At 48.1% G+C, this 13,232-nt stretch overlaps 1 protein-coding gene and 1 long non-coding RNA gene across 3 annotated transcripts in view; one reads left to right on the forward strand and one right to left on the reverse strand.

Moving 5' to 3' along the window:
* LOC310756006 overlaps positions 1-13,232 on the forward strand; it is a 78,896-nt gene that overhangs the window by 40,143 nt on the left and 25,521 nt on the right. The gene's annotated exons all lie outside the window — the stretch shown is intronic.
* Positions 8,171-13,232, reverse strand: part of TAMALIN (trafficking regulator and scaffold protein tamalin) — a 41,967-nt gene continuing 36,905 nt past the window's right edge. The window contains exon 8 of the mRNA XM_083599444.1: positions 8,171-10,577. Within this exon, the coding sequence (XP_083455570.1) occupies positions 10,114-10,577 (464 nt within the window). The 3' untranslated portion in view covers positions 8,171-10,113. The remainder of the gene's footprint in view (positions 10,578-13,232) is intronic.

Consider the following 13,232-nt stretch of genomic DNA (forward strand, 5'->3'; position numbering starts at 1 on the left):
AGATGACACAACCTTGATGGCAGAAAGTGAGGAGGAATTAAAGAACCTTTTAATGAGGGTGAAAGAGGAGAGTGCAAAATATGGTCTGAAGCTCAACATCAAAAAAACGAAGATCATGGCCACTGGTCCCATCACCTCCTGGCAAATAGAAGGGGAAGAAATGGAGGCAGTGAGAGATTTTACTTTCTTGGGCTCCATGATCACTGCAGATGGTGACAGCAGCCACGAAATTAAAAGACGCCTGCTTCTTGGGAGAAGGGCAATGACAGGCCTAGACAGCATCTTGAGAAGTAGAGACGTCACCTTGCCAACAAAGGTCCGTATAGTTAAAGCCATGGTTTTCCCAGTAGTGATGTATGGAAGTGAGAGCTGGACCATAAAGAAGGCTGATCGCCGAAGAATTGATGCTTTTGAATTATGGTGCTGGAGAAGACTCTTGAGAGTCCCATGGACTGCAAGAAGATCAAATGCATCCATTCTTAATGAAATCAGCCCTGAGTGCTCACTGGAAGGACAGATCGTGAAGCTGAGGCTCCAGTACTTTGGCCACCTCATGAGAAGAGAAGACTCCCTGGAGAAGACACTGATGCTGGGAAAGATGGAGGGCACAAGGAGAAGGGGGCGACAGAGGATGAGATGGTTGGATAGTGTTTTCGAGGTTACCAGCATGAGTTTGACTAAACTGCGGGAGGTAGTGGAGGACAGAGGTGCCTGGCGTGCTCTGGTCCATGGGGTCACGAAGAGTCGGACACGACTAAACGACTAAACAACAACAACAACAAGGTCTTTGACATAAAAGAAGAAGAAGAAGAAGAAGAAAGATTCACCTGCTGATTTCTGCCTATGTTCAGCTGGTCACTAAAGGCAGAGCAACAAGGGCCTGAAGAAAAGTTGGCAGCCACTACAGTGGTACCCTGGTTCTCAAACGCCTTCGTACTCAAACAAATTGGAACCCAAACACTGCAAACCCGGAAGTATTTGTTCTGGTTTGCAAACTTTTTTCGGAAGCTGAATGTGCTCCGTTTTGAGTGCCACACTTCTGTTTTGAGTGTTACGCTGAAGTCTGTCCATTTTCGCTATTTATTTTGTGTTTTCGTTTTTGCGGCTCTTTCTGTTTTGTTTTTGTGATTGTGTAGAGCCTAGTTCAGCTACTGATTGATTGTGTGACTGCAGTACATTGTTTACCGCTTTCATTTTATGGATCAATGGTCTCGTTAGATAGCAAAAATCATGTCACATTGCTGTTTTAGGGGTTGTTTTTAAAAGTCTGGAACGGATGAATCCATTTTGCATTACTTTCTATGGGAAAGTGTGCCTTGGTTTTGGAATGCTTTGGTTTTGGAACAGACTTCCGGAATGGATTAAGTTTGAGAACCAAGGTACCACTGTAATTGAGATAGAAGGGGTTAGTTTCAGATTCTCCCTCCTGCATTGAAAGGGATTTGCAGTAGGGGGCATAAAAACCTGGGATTCTGGGTGCTTATTCCCAGATGTACGGTGATTGTTAGTGGCAAGGGTTTTTGCTGAGAGCTCCCCACCCACCCAGCTAAATGTGTGTGTTTTTCTCTGAACAAGTGGAACAGTTGGTCTCAACCTGCCAGGTGACAGATGGTGAGTGTGTCTGTGTGCTTTCATTCAAGTAAGCCAGGATCAAGCATAAACCTTAGCAGCCCCCACACCCCTCCGAAACACAGCCAATTAGTTAGTTCGCTGGGTGCCCTTGGCAGAAGGATGAATATGGGGGGGCACTGGGAGGGAAGAAAAGGTCCTGCCTATTTGCAGCTTCGAAGGGGGGGCAAATCAGGATGTTAAGAGGCCAACAATATCATACCCTCCAACTTTTCTCCGATGAAAATAGGGACGTCCTATTCAGCGATGATGATGATGATAATTTTGCTGTTTATACCCTGCCACTCTGACTGGGTTGTCCTAGCCATTCTGGGTGGCTTCCAACATAGTGGTACCTCGGGTTACATACGCTTCAGGTTACATACACTTCAGGTTACAGACTCCGCTAACCCAGAAATATTACCTCAGGTTAAGAACTTTGCTTCAGGATGAGAACAGAAATCATGCAGGGGCAGCGCAGCGGCAGCAGGAGGCCCCATTAGCTAAAGTGGTGCTTCAGGTTAAGAACAGTTTCAGGTTAAGTACAGACCTCTGGAACGAATTAAGTACTTAACCTGAGGTACCACTGTACATAAAAACACAATAAAAACTTTTCAAAAACTTGCCCATGCAGGGCTGTCTTCAGTTGCCTAGGGAGCTGGACAATTCCATACCCTCCAATGTTTCCCCAATGGAAATAGGGACATCCTAAAGAAAAGCGGGACATTCTGGGATCAAATCAGAATCCAGGGTGGCTTCTGTCAATCTGTCCCTGGAAAATAGGGACACTTGGAGGGTCTGCAATATCCTCAACCCCATGTTACTTACTCTTGCACAAGGAAGGCTGGAAGTTCTTCCCCTCCACCTAGACTCCAGAAACACCTCACAGGTGTAGTTTTAACCACCCACCCACCATGGATCCCAAACTGGAACGAAGCATGGGATGGAGAATGACCTAGAAGACATTGCCAGGGGATTGGCAAGCTTGGGTGGGGTTAAGGCAGAGGGCCTTCTCGGTAGAAGAAGAAGAGTTTGGATTTGATATCCCGCTTTATCACTACCCAAAGGAGTCTCAAAGCGGCTAACAATCTCCTTTCTCTTCCTTCCCCACAACAAACACTCTGTGAGGTGAGTGGGGCTGAGAGACTTCAGAGAAGTGTGACTAGCCCAAGGTCACCCAGCAGCTGCATGTGGAGGAGCGGGGAATCGAACCCGGTTCACCAGATTACGAGTCCACAGCTCTTAACCACTACACCACGCTGGCGCCCGCCCTGTGGAACGCCCTCCCCATCAGCTGTCAAACAGAGAAACAACTGATTGACTTTTAGGAGACAGCTGGTCAGTCTTGTTCAGGGAAGTTTTTAATGGTTGAGGTTTTATTGTGCTTTTAATGTTTAATATTTTTTAGGGAGCCGCCCAGAGTGGCAGCAACTCAGGTGGGCGGCTAACAACAGCAAGAAGTAGCCTTTGCATTTGGAATACTAGACAATGTCTTAATACAATCTAGGTTAGGGTTGTCGTTGTTAGGAGCGCAGAAAATGTTGGTTCTCCAGTTGTTGCTCATCCTGGAGCATGGCCCATGCTAGCTGACGACTGAACACTGGGAAGGCCACAGGTTCCCCATTCCTGGTCTGTGCTGCCTGGGTCTCAGGTGGACCTACAGGTTTTCAGACAGGAGTCTTTCACAGCCTGACCAGGAGCTACCAAGCAGCTGAACTTGGGGCGATTGCTATGCAGAGCAGATGCTAGGTTGCTGAGCCACGTAAAGGTAAAGGGACCCCTGACCATTCGGTCCAGTCGTGACCGACTCTGGGGTTGCGGTGCTCATCTTGCTTTACTGGCTGAGGGAGCCGGCGTACAGCTTCCAGGTCATGTAGCCAGCATGACTAAGCCGCTTCTGGAGAACCAGAGCAGCGCACGGAAACACCGTTTACCTTCCCGCCAGAGCGGTACCTATTTATCTACTTGCCCTTTGACGTGCTTTCGAACTGCTAGGTTGGCAGGAGCAGGGACTGAGCAACGGGAGCTCACCCCGTCGCGGGGATTCGAACCGCCGACCTTCTGATCGGCAAGTCCTAGGCTCTGTGGTTTAACCCACAGCGCTGAAAGCTCGGAGTCGCATTTGCCAAGATACTGTGCCGTACTAGCCCAAGGCTAGATAGCACCAGTCCCCTCTCTACCTCTGGGAATGCCCCTCTTGAGAGAGATCATTTTTGGTCTGCTGGGGGACACTATTTCAAAATGGTTCTCTGCTATCGTTGGTGTCTGTAATCCTAACTGCACTAAACTCGGGAGTAGCCTTGTTGAACACAGTTGGGAATACTTTCCCATAGGCACACATAGGAGTTGCATTGTTAATTCGTTTAAAAGAGCCACTGTGGAACTTAGTACAATCTGCATGAAATTCTTTGGCTAAGGCAAATTCACCCTAAAATGAACTCTTAAACATTTCTAAATAAAGATTTATTGCTGTCATTTAGCAGAATTAGTGTAGCTGATGTGGAAAGTTTCTTTTCCCCCTTTGACTCTCTGCATTTTTTGTCACGAGCTCCTAAAGTCGTGTTTTATGTGGTTTTTGCCCTTTTCTGCGTGCTGTCTTGAACAGATGGGTGGACAGGGCCAAAAAAACTGCCAATAAGCACTTCTGAGATTATATAAACACACTCAAATAATCATTTTGCCATTGGTGCTCTGGAAGTATTGGAGAAGCAATCTTATAATCAGAGACTCTTCTCTTTTCATCTAGAGCAATTTTATCACATTTGTATCCTATGTGGCTCATATCACTTACTTATAACCCTTAGGCAGGGTATTTAATTGACTACACTGACACTCCATATTTGTTATGGAACTTGAGTATACATTTGGCCAAGTGTCTAGGCAGTGATCGGACCCAATCCTGTTTAACGGTGGCCTCTTTCTCACCACACATTTAAAGCACTGCACCACTTTCGTCCTAGCTTTCCCCCAAAGAATCCTGGGAGCTATAGTTTAGGGTGCTGTGAGTTCTGGGAGACCCATATTCCCCTCAGAGCTACAATTCTCATAGTGGTTTAATCACCAATTCCTCTTCACCGGGAACTCTTGAAATGGTAGCTCTGTGAGGGCAATAGGAGCCTCCTAACAATTCTCAGCACCCTTAAAACTACAATTCCCAGAATTATTTGGAGGAAGCCGTAAGTGGCATCATTAAATGTATCATGTGAATGGTTCCAGCCTCAGTTGCTTTCAGGTCTGGGTAGGCCAAGAAATTGTGGCTCCAGAGCAGCCTTTACCAGCCAGAGCCCTGCAGGTACCTGGGACTGTAACTCCCATCACAGCTCCACTGTCTGGAGCTGATGGAGGTTGTGGTTGAAAACATCTGGCAGGAACCATGTTGGTGAAGGCTCATACTGATCTACCCAGGCTTGCACCAGAGGTGGAAAGCTTTTGGTTCTCCTGATGTCGCTAAACTGCAATTCCCATCATCCCTGACACTGACTAGGCTGCTGGGAGTTGTAATCCAACAGCATCTGGACACAAGTCCCCTCGTCCTGGGCTTGGAGCTTGGCCTTTTAATTGATAGTTCCAAAATTGTGAAAGAGCCTGCAAACAAACAAACAAACAAACAAACAAACAAACAAACAAACAAAATAATAATAATAATAATAATAATAATAATAATAATAATAATAATGGTACCCATCTGACTGGCTTGCCCCAGCCCCTCTTGGTGGCTCCCAAGATACACTGGTACCTCGGGTTAAGTACTTAATTCGTTCCAGAGGTCTGTTCTTAACCTGAAACTGTTCTTAACCTGAAGCACCACTTTAGCTAATGGGGCTTCCCGCTGCTGCGCGATTTCTGTTCTCATCCTGAACCAAAGTTCTTAACCTGAGGTAATATTTCTGGGTTAGTGGAGTCTGTAACCTGAAGCGTATGTAACCTGAAGCGTATGTAACCCAAGGTACCACTGTATATAAAAACATAATAAAAAATTAAACAAACTTCCCAATACAGGGCTGCCTTCAGATGTCTTCTAAAAGTCAGATAATTGTTTATTTCCTTGACATCTGACGGGAGGGTGTTCCACAGGGCGGGTGCCACTACCGAGAAGACCCTCTGCCTGGTTCCCTGTAACCTCAGTTCTCGCAGTGAGGCAACTGCCAGGAAGCCCCTGGAGCTGGACCTCAGTGTCCAGGCTGAACGATGGGGATGGAGACGCTCCTTCAGGTATACTGGGCCGAGGCCGTTTAGGGCTTTATAGGTCAGCACCAACACTTTGGCTCCCAGTACATTTCCAAGCACAATTCCATGTATGTCTTTCAGGACCGATGTTATATGGTCTTGGCAGCCGCTCCCAATCACCAGTCTAGCTGCCTCATTCTGGATTAATTGCAGTTTCTGAGTCACCTTCAAAGGTAGCCCCACATAAGCACGTTGCAGTAGTCCAAGCGTGAGATAACTAGAGCATGCACCACTCTGGCGAGACAGTCTGTGGGCAGGTAGGGTCTCAGCCTGTGTACCAGGTGGAGCTGGTAGACTGCTGTCCTGGACACAGAATTGACCTGCGCCTCCATGGACAACTGTGAGTCCAAAATGACACAGGGGCACAGTTACCCCATTCAGGACCAGGGAGTGCCCCCCCAAATAGTACTCTTGTCAGGGTTTAACCCAAATCCATTAACCTGCATCCATCCTCCAACCGCCTCCAGACACTCACATAGAAAGACCCTTTTCTCTCTCTTCCCCACAGCTTCCAGGGATAAGGCAATCTTTTTCAAGTTGAGCACACTTCAGAGTACTTGTCTAAAGCTCTAAAACTGCTTAGGACATACTTTGGAGACCATTACCTTCCTATGTGTTGCGCGACCTGCTGAGCATTTCAAAAGGTCACCTCCAGGCTTGACTACTGTAATTCGCTCTACGCAGGGCTGCCCTTGAAGCTGTCCCAGAAACTCCAGCAGGTGCAGAATGCTGCAGCGAGGCTCCTCACGGGGTCTCTACCATGGGAGCATATTCACCCAGTGCTTTTCCAGCTGCACTGGCTCCCGGTGGAGTACAGGGTCAGATTTAAGGTGCTGGTTTTGACCTTTAAAGCCCTTCACGGCCTAGGACCCTCGTACCCACGGGACCGCCTCTCCTGGTATGCCCCACGGAGGACCTTACGGTCCATAAATAGCAACACCCTAGAGGTCCCGGGCCCTAAGGAAGTCAGATTAGCCTCAACCAGAGCCAGGGCCTTTTCAATACTGGCTCCGGCCTGGTGGAACGCTCTGTCTCATGAGACCAGGGCCCAGCGGGATCTGATTTCTTTCTGCAGGGCCTGTAAGACAGAGTTGTTCCGCCTGGCCTTTGGCTTGGAGCCAATTTGATTCCCTCCCCCTCTTACTTTTTCCTTTCTCCTCCTGTGATGAGGCTGCATTTTAAAATTTTACTGTTTCAATATTTTAATGTTGTATTTTAATCTTGTTTTTAAGTTGTATTCATTCAACTTGTTTTTATTATTGCTTTTTAGCCGCCCTGAGCCCAGCCTTGGCTGGGGAGGGCGGGGGTATAAATAAAAATTATTATTATTAAAAGCCGGTCAAGAAACTGGCTGCAGCCTTGTAACTCTGTAGAAGAAGCTAGCCGAAGGGGAAGCGTGATTAATGCTTCCATAGAGAGGCCACATAGCACCTGCTCTTTCCAAAGTTAAACAAGAGTTGCCTCTGATCTGGGTTTATTTTGGGCCAGGCAGGACAGTTCCCTATGCAATTAAGGGTGACCGCAAGGGACAGGAACGGAACAAGGCAGCTGGGGCACACCCTGCCTCAGAACACGGAACAAACCAAACCCGCAGGGAAGCAAAAGCTTGGACTCAGCAGTACTGAGGAAATGCTGAATTACTGGCTTGGGTGGGCCTCCAGCACCCAGCTGGGATGGCTCAAAAGCTCGGACAGCAGGAGAAAAGATCCATCTGCTTCTCCCACTCCTTGACGCCCAACTGCGCTTGGCTGTTGTCAAAAGTTTGACAAGCACTGCTCAGGTTTGGGGAGCAGCAACTGTTTGCTGCTTTGGCCATCCATGAAATTTGAAGATCTGTCTGGAAAACATACTGTATTTTTCACTCCATAAGGCGCACCAGACCATAAGGCGCACCTAGATTTGGGAGGAGGAAAACAAGAAAAAATTATTCTGAATCCCAGAAGCCAGAACAGCAAGAGGGATCTGGCTTCTGGGATAACCGCGCGCAGCCTCTCCTGGGCGCATCGCTGAAGGGGCGCTGCACAGTTCTCCCTCTCTGCGCAGCGCCTCTCCTTCGCGTGTGCAGAGAGGGAGAGCTGCACAGCGCCCCTTCAGTGAAGCGGGAGAAGGAACAGAAGGGGCTCCGTTCCTCCTCCCGCTTCGCTGAAGGGGGGCCGCGCAGCTCTACCTCTCTGTGAAGTGCCATTCGCTCCATAAGGCGCACTCACATTTCCCCTTACTTTTTTGGAGGAAAAAAGTGCATCTTATGGAGCGAAAAATACGGTAAGTTTCTCAGGGAAGCTAGTTCAGACAGACCACGGAGAACTTGGTGCAAAATGAGACTCGCCACCACAACTTGATTGCAAAAAGTCTTTACTATGTTTTATCAAAAGAGAACAAGCAAACACCTGAAACCATGGGTGCATGTTTGTAAAAAAGAGCCCACTCCCCTTTACTTGGGTCACTTTTTTTGCATGTATTGGGTGTACTCAGTAACAGCAACCGCCTGTCCTAGCTTAAAGGTTTGGCATCTCTTTTTGAGATACAAATATGCAACTTTGCCTGTTCTTGACGCCGTGTCACCCGCCTCCCCCTTCCTGCAGCTACTTCCTCAGATAAGGTTGAGCTAGAGTTTCAAAAAAAGAAGCAAGTTCCCTTTTTGATTGCTTTTATAACCAGAATATTGCTTTGAACGAGAAGTAAAGCTTTTACAGGAATAATGCCACCCTGTTAAGACATTCACTCAGCCTGGCTTCCATTTCTCAGGGACCCAGTAGTTCAGAAGGGCAAGCGACAGGGATCCTCTTAAAGGCTCTGAGGAGATGGAGCCTAAAACCGAAACAACCCCCAAACTGGGGTTCCTCAGCGGACGTTTCGCTCTTATTTCCTGGTAGCTAGAGAAAGCCTTTAACGTGGCTGACAGGGAGAACACAAAACAACGAACGTAGTAGCCCTTTGCCGTAGTAGCCCTTCGCCTCCTTTAAATAGCTACTGTAGAAAATATCGAGACAAAAAGTATAAAAGCATCAACTTTTTTTTTTTTAAGTACTGGAGGAGGAATCTGGCCTCTGGAGGTGACGAGACAGGCAGGATGTGGCCGGTGGAAGAGGCCTCCTCTGAGATTAAAGAGAGAGATCAGCAGCTCAAACGAAAAACCACAATTGCACAGAACCCCGGGGTGGGGGGGGGAGAGGGATTCCCAGACGCTGCTGCCAGATTTTCGATATTAGAAAAGCCACTGCAGTACGTGACAAGATATTTGCTGCCACAGATGGTTGGGGGCCTACTAGGGCCTACCTAATTTAATTTGGCATTTCTCCAACACTGACAGATATCGCAGGGATGTGGAGACTTAATGCTGAAAGACCCTGGGCCCAAGTTCTTCCCTTGTTCAAGGTCTGCCACCAAACACCACATACTGCAGCTTTTTTTAAAGCCCCTCCCCACCAAAAGCCATTTTTATCCCAGGTCTGGGCTCTCCTCTAACTCTACCTTTTATATATACCTCAAATGCTACTTCACGCCCTAGGGTCAACATGCCGTTTCCGCTAATACATCTTCCAGGTCCTAAATCAAAGCCCACAGTCTGCAGGCCACCCTGAACTCTCAATAAGTTGTTGTGTTGTCTCTCCCCCCCCCCACCCCCACCTTTAATCCTTGGCTGGTTGGGAGCTGGAAGGAGCACTCCGTTTCCCAGTTCTACCCCCCTTCCAGGAATTACGGGTTTTCTCAAACTTGTGCCTCCTGCTGTTCTTGGACTCCAGTTCCCATTATCCGTAGCTAGCAGGACGATGGGATTTGTAGTCCCCAAAAGAGCTAGAGACCGAAGTTTGGGAAACCTGACCTAACCCTTTCAATAGAGCAAGGAACAAACGGAGTAGCATTCACAGATTCGGTTGACCCTGCTCCGTGGAAGAATCTAACTCTTAAAAAAAAACCCACAATCCTTCCACAGAACAAAGAATACCAGATCACTCGTGCTTCTTTGGCTTGACAATTTGTCGCGTTTCCTTCCGAGCTAATCCCATCCCCCACCCCCATTGCTTCTCTCCTCGAGGTTTGTGACCAGATCTGTCCGACGATCTGGATCCCGAGAAGCACAGCCTAACACCTGCTGGCGCTCGGGATCTTATCGGAAGCCTCGAATCCACCGAGAACCAACCCGGTGGGCTGCTTGAATCCACTTTGCTGGTCGAATAAATAAATAAATAAATTAGCCAACTTTATAAAAGCTGAGACTGCCGGCCACCCCACCCCACCCCACCCCAAAAAAATGCCCTTGCGCGACGCTATCGCCTTTTACAACTGGCTCTCTTCTTCTTCCAGGGAACGGTTCAGCCCGGGGATAAATTTGAGCAGTCTCTTGCGGAAGCTCCCCGGTTTGCTCTTCCGGGGCCTTGGGGCGGCTGCGGAGTTCTTTTGGTCGCATGATCTGTCCCAGAACCGTGCGACTCCATTGCTGCTGCTGCTTGTGCATTTGACGCTGGCGCTGCGGGTGAGCGTTGGGCGCGGGCGCGAGGGCTGGGCGGCTGCGGGGACAATGTCCAGGGAGTCGGCAGAGTCAAAGAAGCAGGTCTGGTACACAGAATCCTCGCTCTCGTCCGTGGCGGTGCTGACGCAGCCCACGCTGCTGTAGGTGCTCCCCGATCCTGGCAACAGCACCCCAAAAGGGGCAGCAGGGCCTCCGGCCAGCCTAGTTCCGTACAGGCAGGAACGCACAGATTCCAGGGTGTCATAGATGCTGGGGTCTTTAACCACGATCCCTAGCAGGGAAGAAGGGTTCCAGTTAATAATAATAATAATTTATTATTTATACCCCGTCCATCTGGCTGGGTTTCCCCAGCCACTCTGGGCGGCTTCCAACAGAATATTAAAATACAATAATCCTTCAAACATTAAAAGCTTCCCTAAACAGGGCTGCCTTCAGATGTCTTCTAAAAGTCAGATAGTTGTTTATTTCCTTGACATCTGATGGGAGGGCATTCCACAGGGTGGGTGTCACTACCGAGAAGGCCCTCTGCCTGGTTCCCTGTAACTTGGCTTCTCGCAGCGAGGGAACCACCAGAAGGTCCTCAGCGCTGGACCTCAGTGTCCGGGCAGAACGATGGGGTTGGAGACGCTCCTTCAAGTATACTGGGCCGAGGCCGTTTAGGACTTTAAAGGTCAGCACCAACACTTTGAATTGTGCTTGGAAATGGACTGGGAGCCAATGTAGGTCTTTCAGGACCGGTGTTATGTGGTCTCGGCGGCCGCTCCCAGTCACCAGTCTAGCTGCCGCATTCTGGATTAGTTGTAGTTTCTGGGTCACCTTTAAAGGTAGCCCCACGTAGAGCGCGTTACAATAGTCCAAGCAAGAGATAACTAGAGCATGCACCACTCTGGCGAGAGAGTCTGTGGGCAGATAGGGTCTTGGTCTGCGTACCAGATGGAGCTGGTAAACAGCTGCCCTGGACATAGAATTAACCTGTGCCTCCACGGACAGCTGTGAGTCCAAAATGACTCCCAGGCTGCGCACCTGGTCCTTCACGGGCACAGTTACCCCATTCAGGACCAGAGAGTTCTCCACACCTGCCCACTTCCTGTCCCCCACAAAAGAGTACTTCTGCCTTGTCAGGATTCAAGCTCAATCTGTTAGCCACCATCCATCCTCCAACCGCCTCCAGACACAGTTAGGGCAGATCACAGAGTTGGAAGGGACTATGGCAATGCAGGGCCCCTTCATGGATCACTGCCTTGCCGTGGCGAAGGGGCTTGAATAACTCAGAGAAGCTATGAACTCTGCCGAGCAGGGCACCCAAGATGAACAGGTCATAGTGGAGAGTTTTGACCAAACGTGATCCACCTGGAGGAGGAACCGGCAAGCCACTCCAGTATCCCTGCCAAGAAAACTCCATGGACAAAGACAACAGGCATATAAAAGTTATGACGCTGGAAGATGAGCCCCTCAGGTCGGAAGGCGTCCAACATGCTACTGGGGAAGAGCGGAGGACAAGTACAAGTAGATCCAGAGCTGATGAAGCGGCTGGGCCAAAGCTGAAAGGACGCTCAGTTGCGGATATGCATGGAAGCGAAAGGAAAGTCCAATGCTGTAAAGAAAAATATTGCATAGGAACCTGGAATGTAAGAACCATGAACCTGGGTAAGTTGGATGTGGTCAAAAATGAGGTGGCAAGAATAAATATTGACATCCTGGGAATCAGTGAACTGAAATGGACGGGAATGGGCGAATTCAGTTCGGGTGACCATCATATCTACTACTGTGGGCAAAAAACCCGTAAAAGAAATGGAGTGGCCCTCATAGTCAACAAAAGAGTGGCGAAAGCTGTACTGGGATGCAATCTCAAAAATGATAGAATGATCTTGATACGAATCCAAGGCAGACCTTTTAACATAACAGTAATCCAAGTTTATGCACCAACTACTGGTGCTGAAGAAACTGAAATTGACCAATTCTATGAAGACTTACAAGACCTTATAGAAGTGACACCAAAGAAGGATGTTCTTCTCATTATAGGGGATTGGAATGCTAAAGTAGGGAATAAAGAGATAAAAGGAACAACTGGCAAGTTTGGCCTTGGAGATCAAAACGAAGCAGGGCAAAGGCTAATCGAGTTCTGTCAAGAGAACAAGCTGGTCATCACAAACACGCTTTTCCAACAACACAAGAGACGACTCTACACGTGGACATCACCAGATGGGCAACATCGAAATCAGATTGATTATATTCCCTGCAGCCAAAGATGGAGAAGCTCTATACAGTCAGCAAAAACAAGACCTGGAGCTGACTGTGGCTCAGATCATCAGCTTCTTATAGCAAAATTCAAGCTTAAACTGAAGAAAGTAGGAAAAACCACTGGGCCGGTAAGATACAATCTAAACCAAATCCCTTATGAATATGCAGTGAAAGTGAGGAACAGGTTTAAGGATTTAGATTTGCTGGACAGAGTGCCTGAAGAACTATGGGTGGAGGCTTGCAACATTATACAGGAGGCAGCAACGAAAACCATCCCAATGAAAAAGAAATGCAAGAAAGCAAAGTGGCTGTCCAACGAGGCCTTACAAATAGCGGGGGAGAGAAGGCAAGCAAAATGCGAGGGAGATAGTGAAAGATACAGGAAATTGAATGCAGATACAGGAAATTGAATGCAGATTTCCAAAGAATAGCAAGGAGAGACAAGAAGGCCTTCTTAAACGAGCAATGCAAAGAAATAGAGGAAAACAACAGAATGGGAAGAACCAGAGATCTGTTCAAGAAAATCGGAAATATGAAAGGAACATTTCATACAAAGATTACCATAATAAAGGACAAAAGTGGTAAGGACCTAACAGAAGCAGAAGACATCAAGAAGAGGTGGCAAGAATACACAGAGGAATTATACCAGAAAGATATGGATGTCTCGTACACCCCAGGTAGTGTG

This window comes from Podarcis filfolensis (genome assembly GCF_964270895.1).
Source record: "Podarcis filfolensis genome assembly, chromosome: 2".
Lineage (NCBI taxonomy): Eukaryota > Metazoa > Chordata > Lepidosauria > Squamata > Lacertidae > Podarcis > Podarcis filfolensis.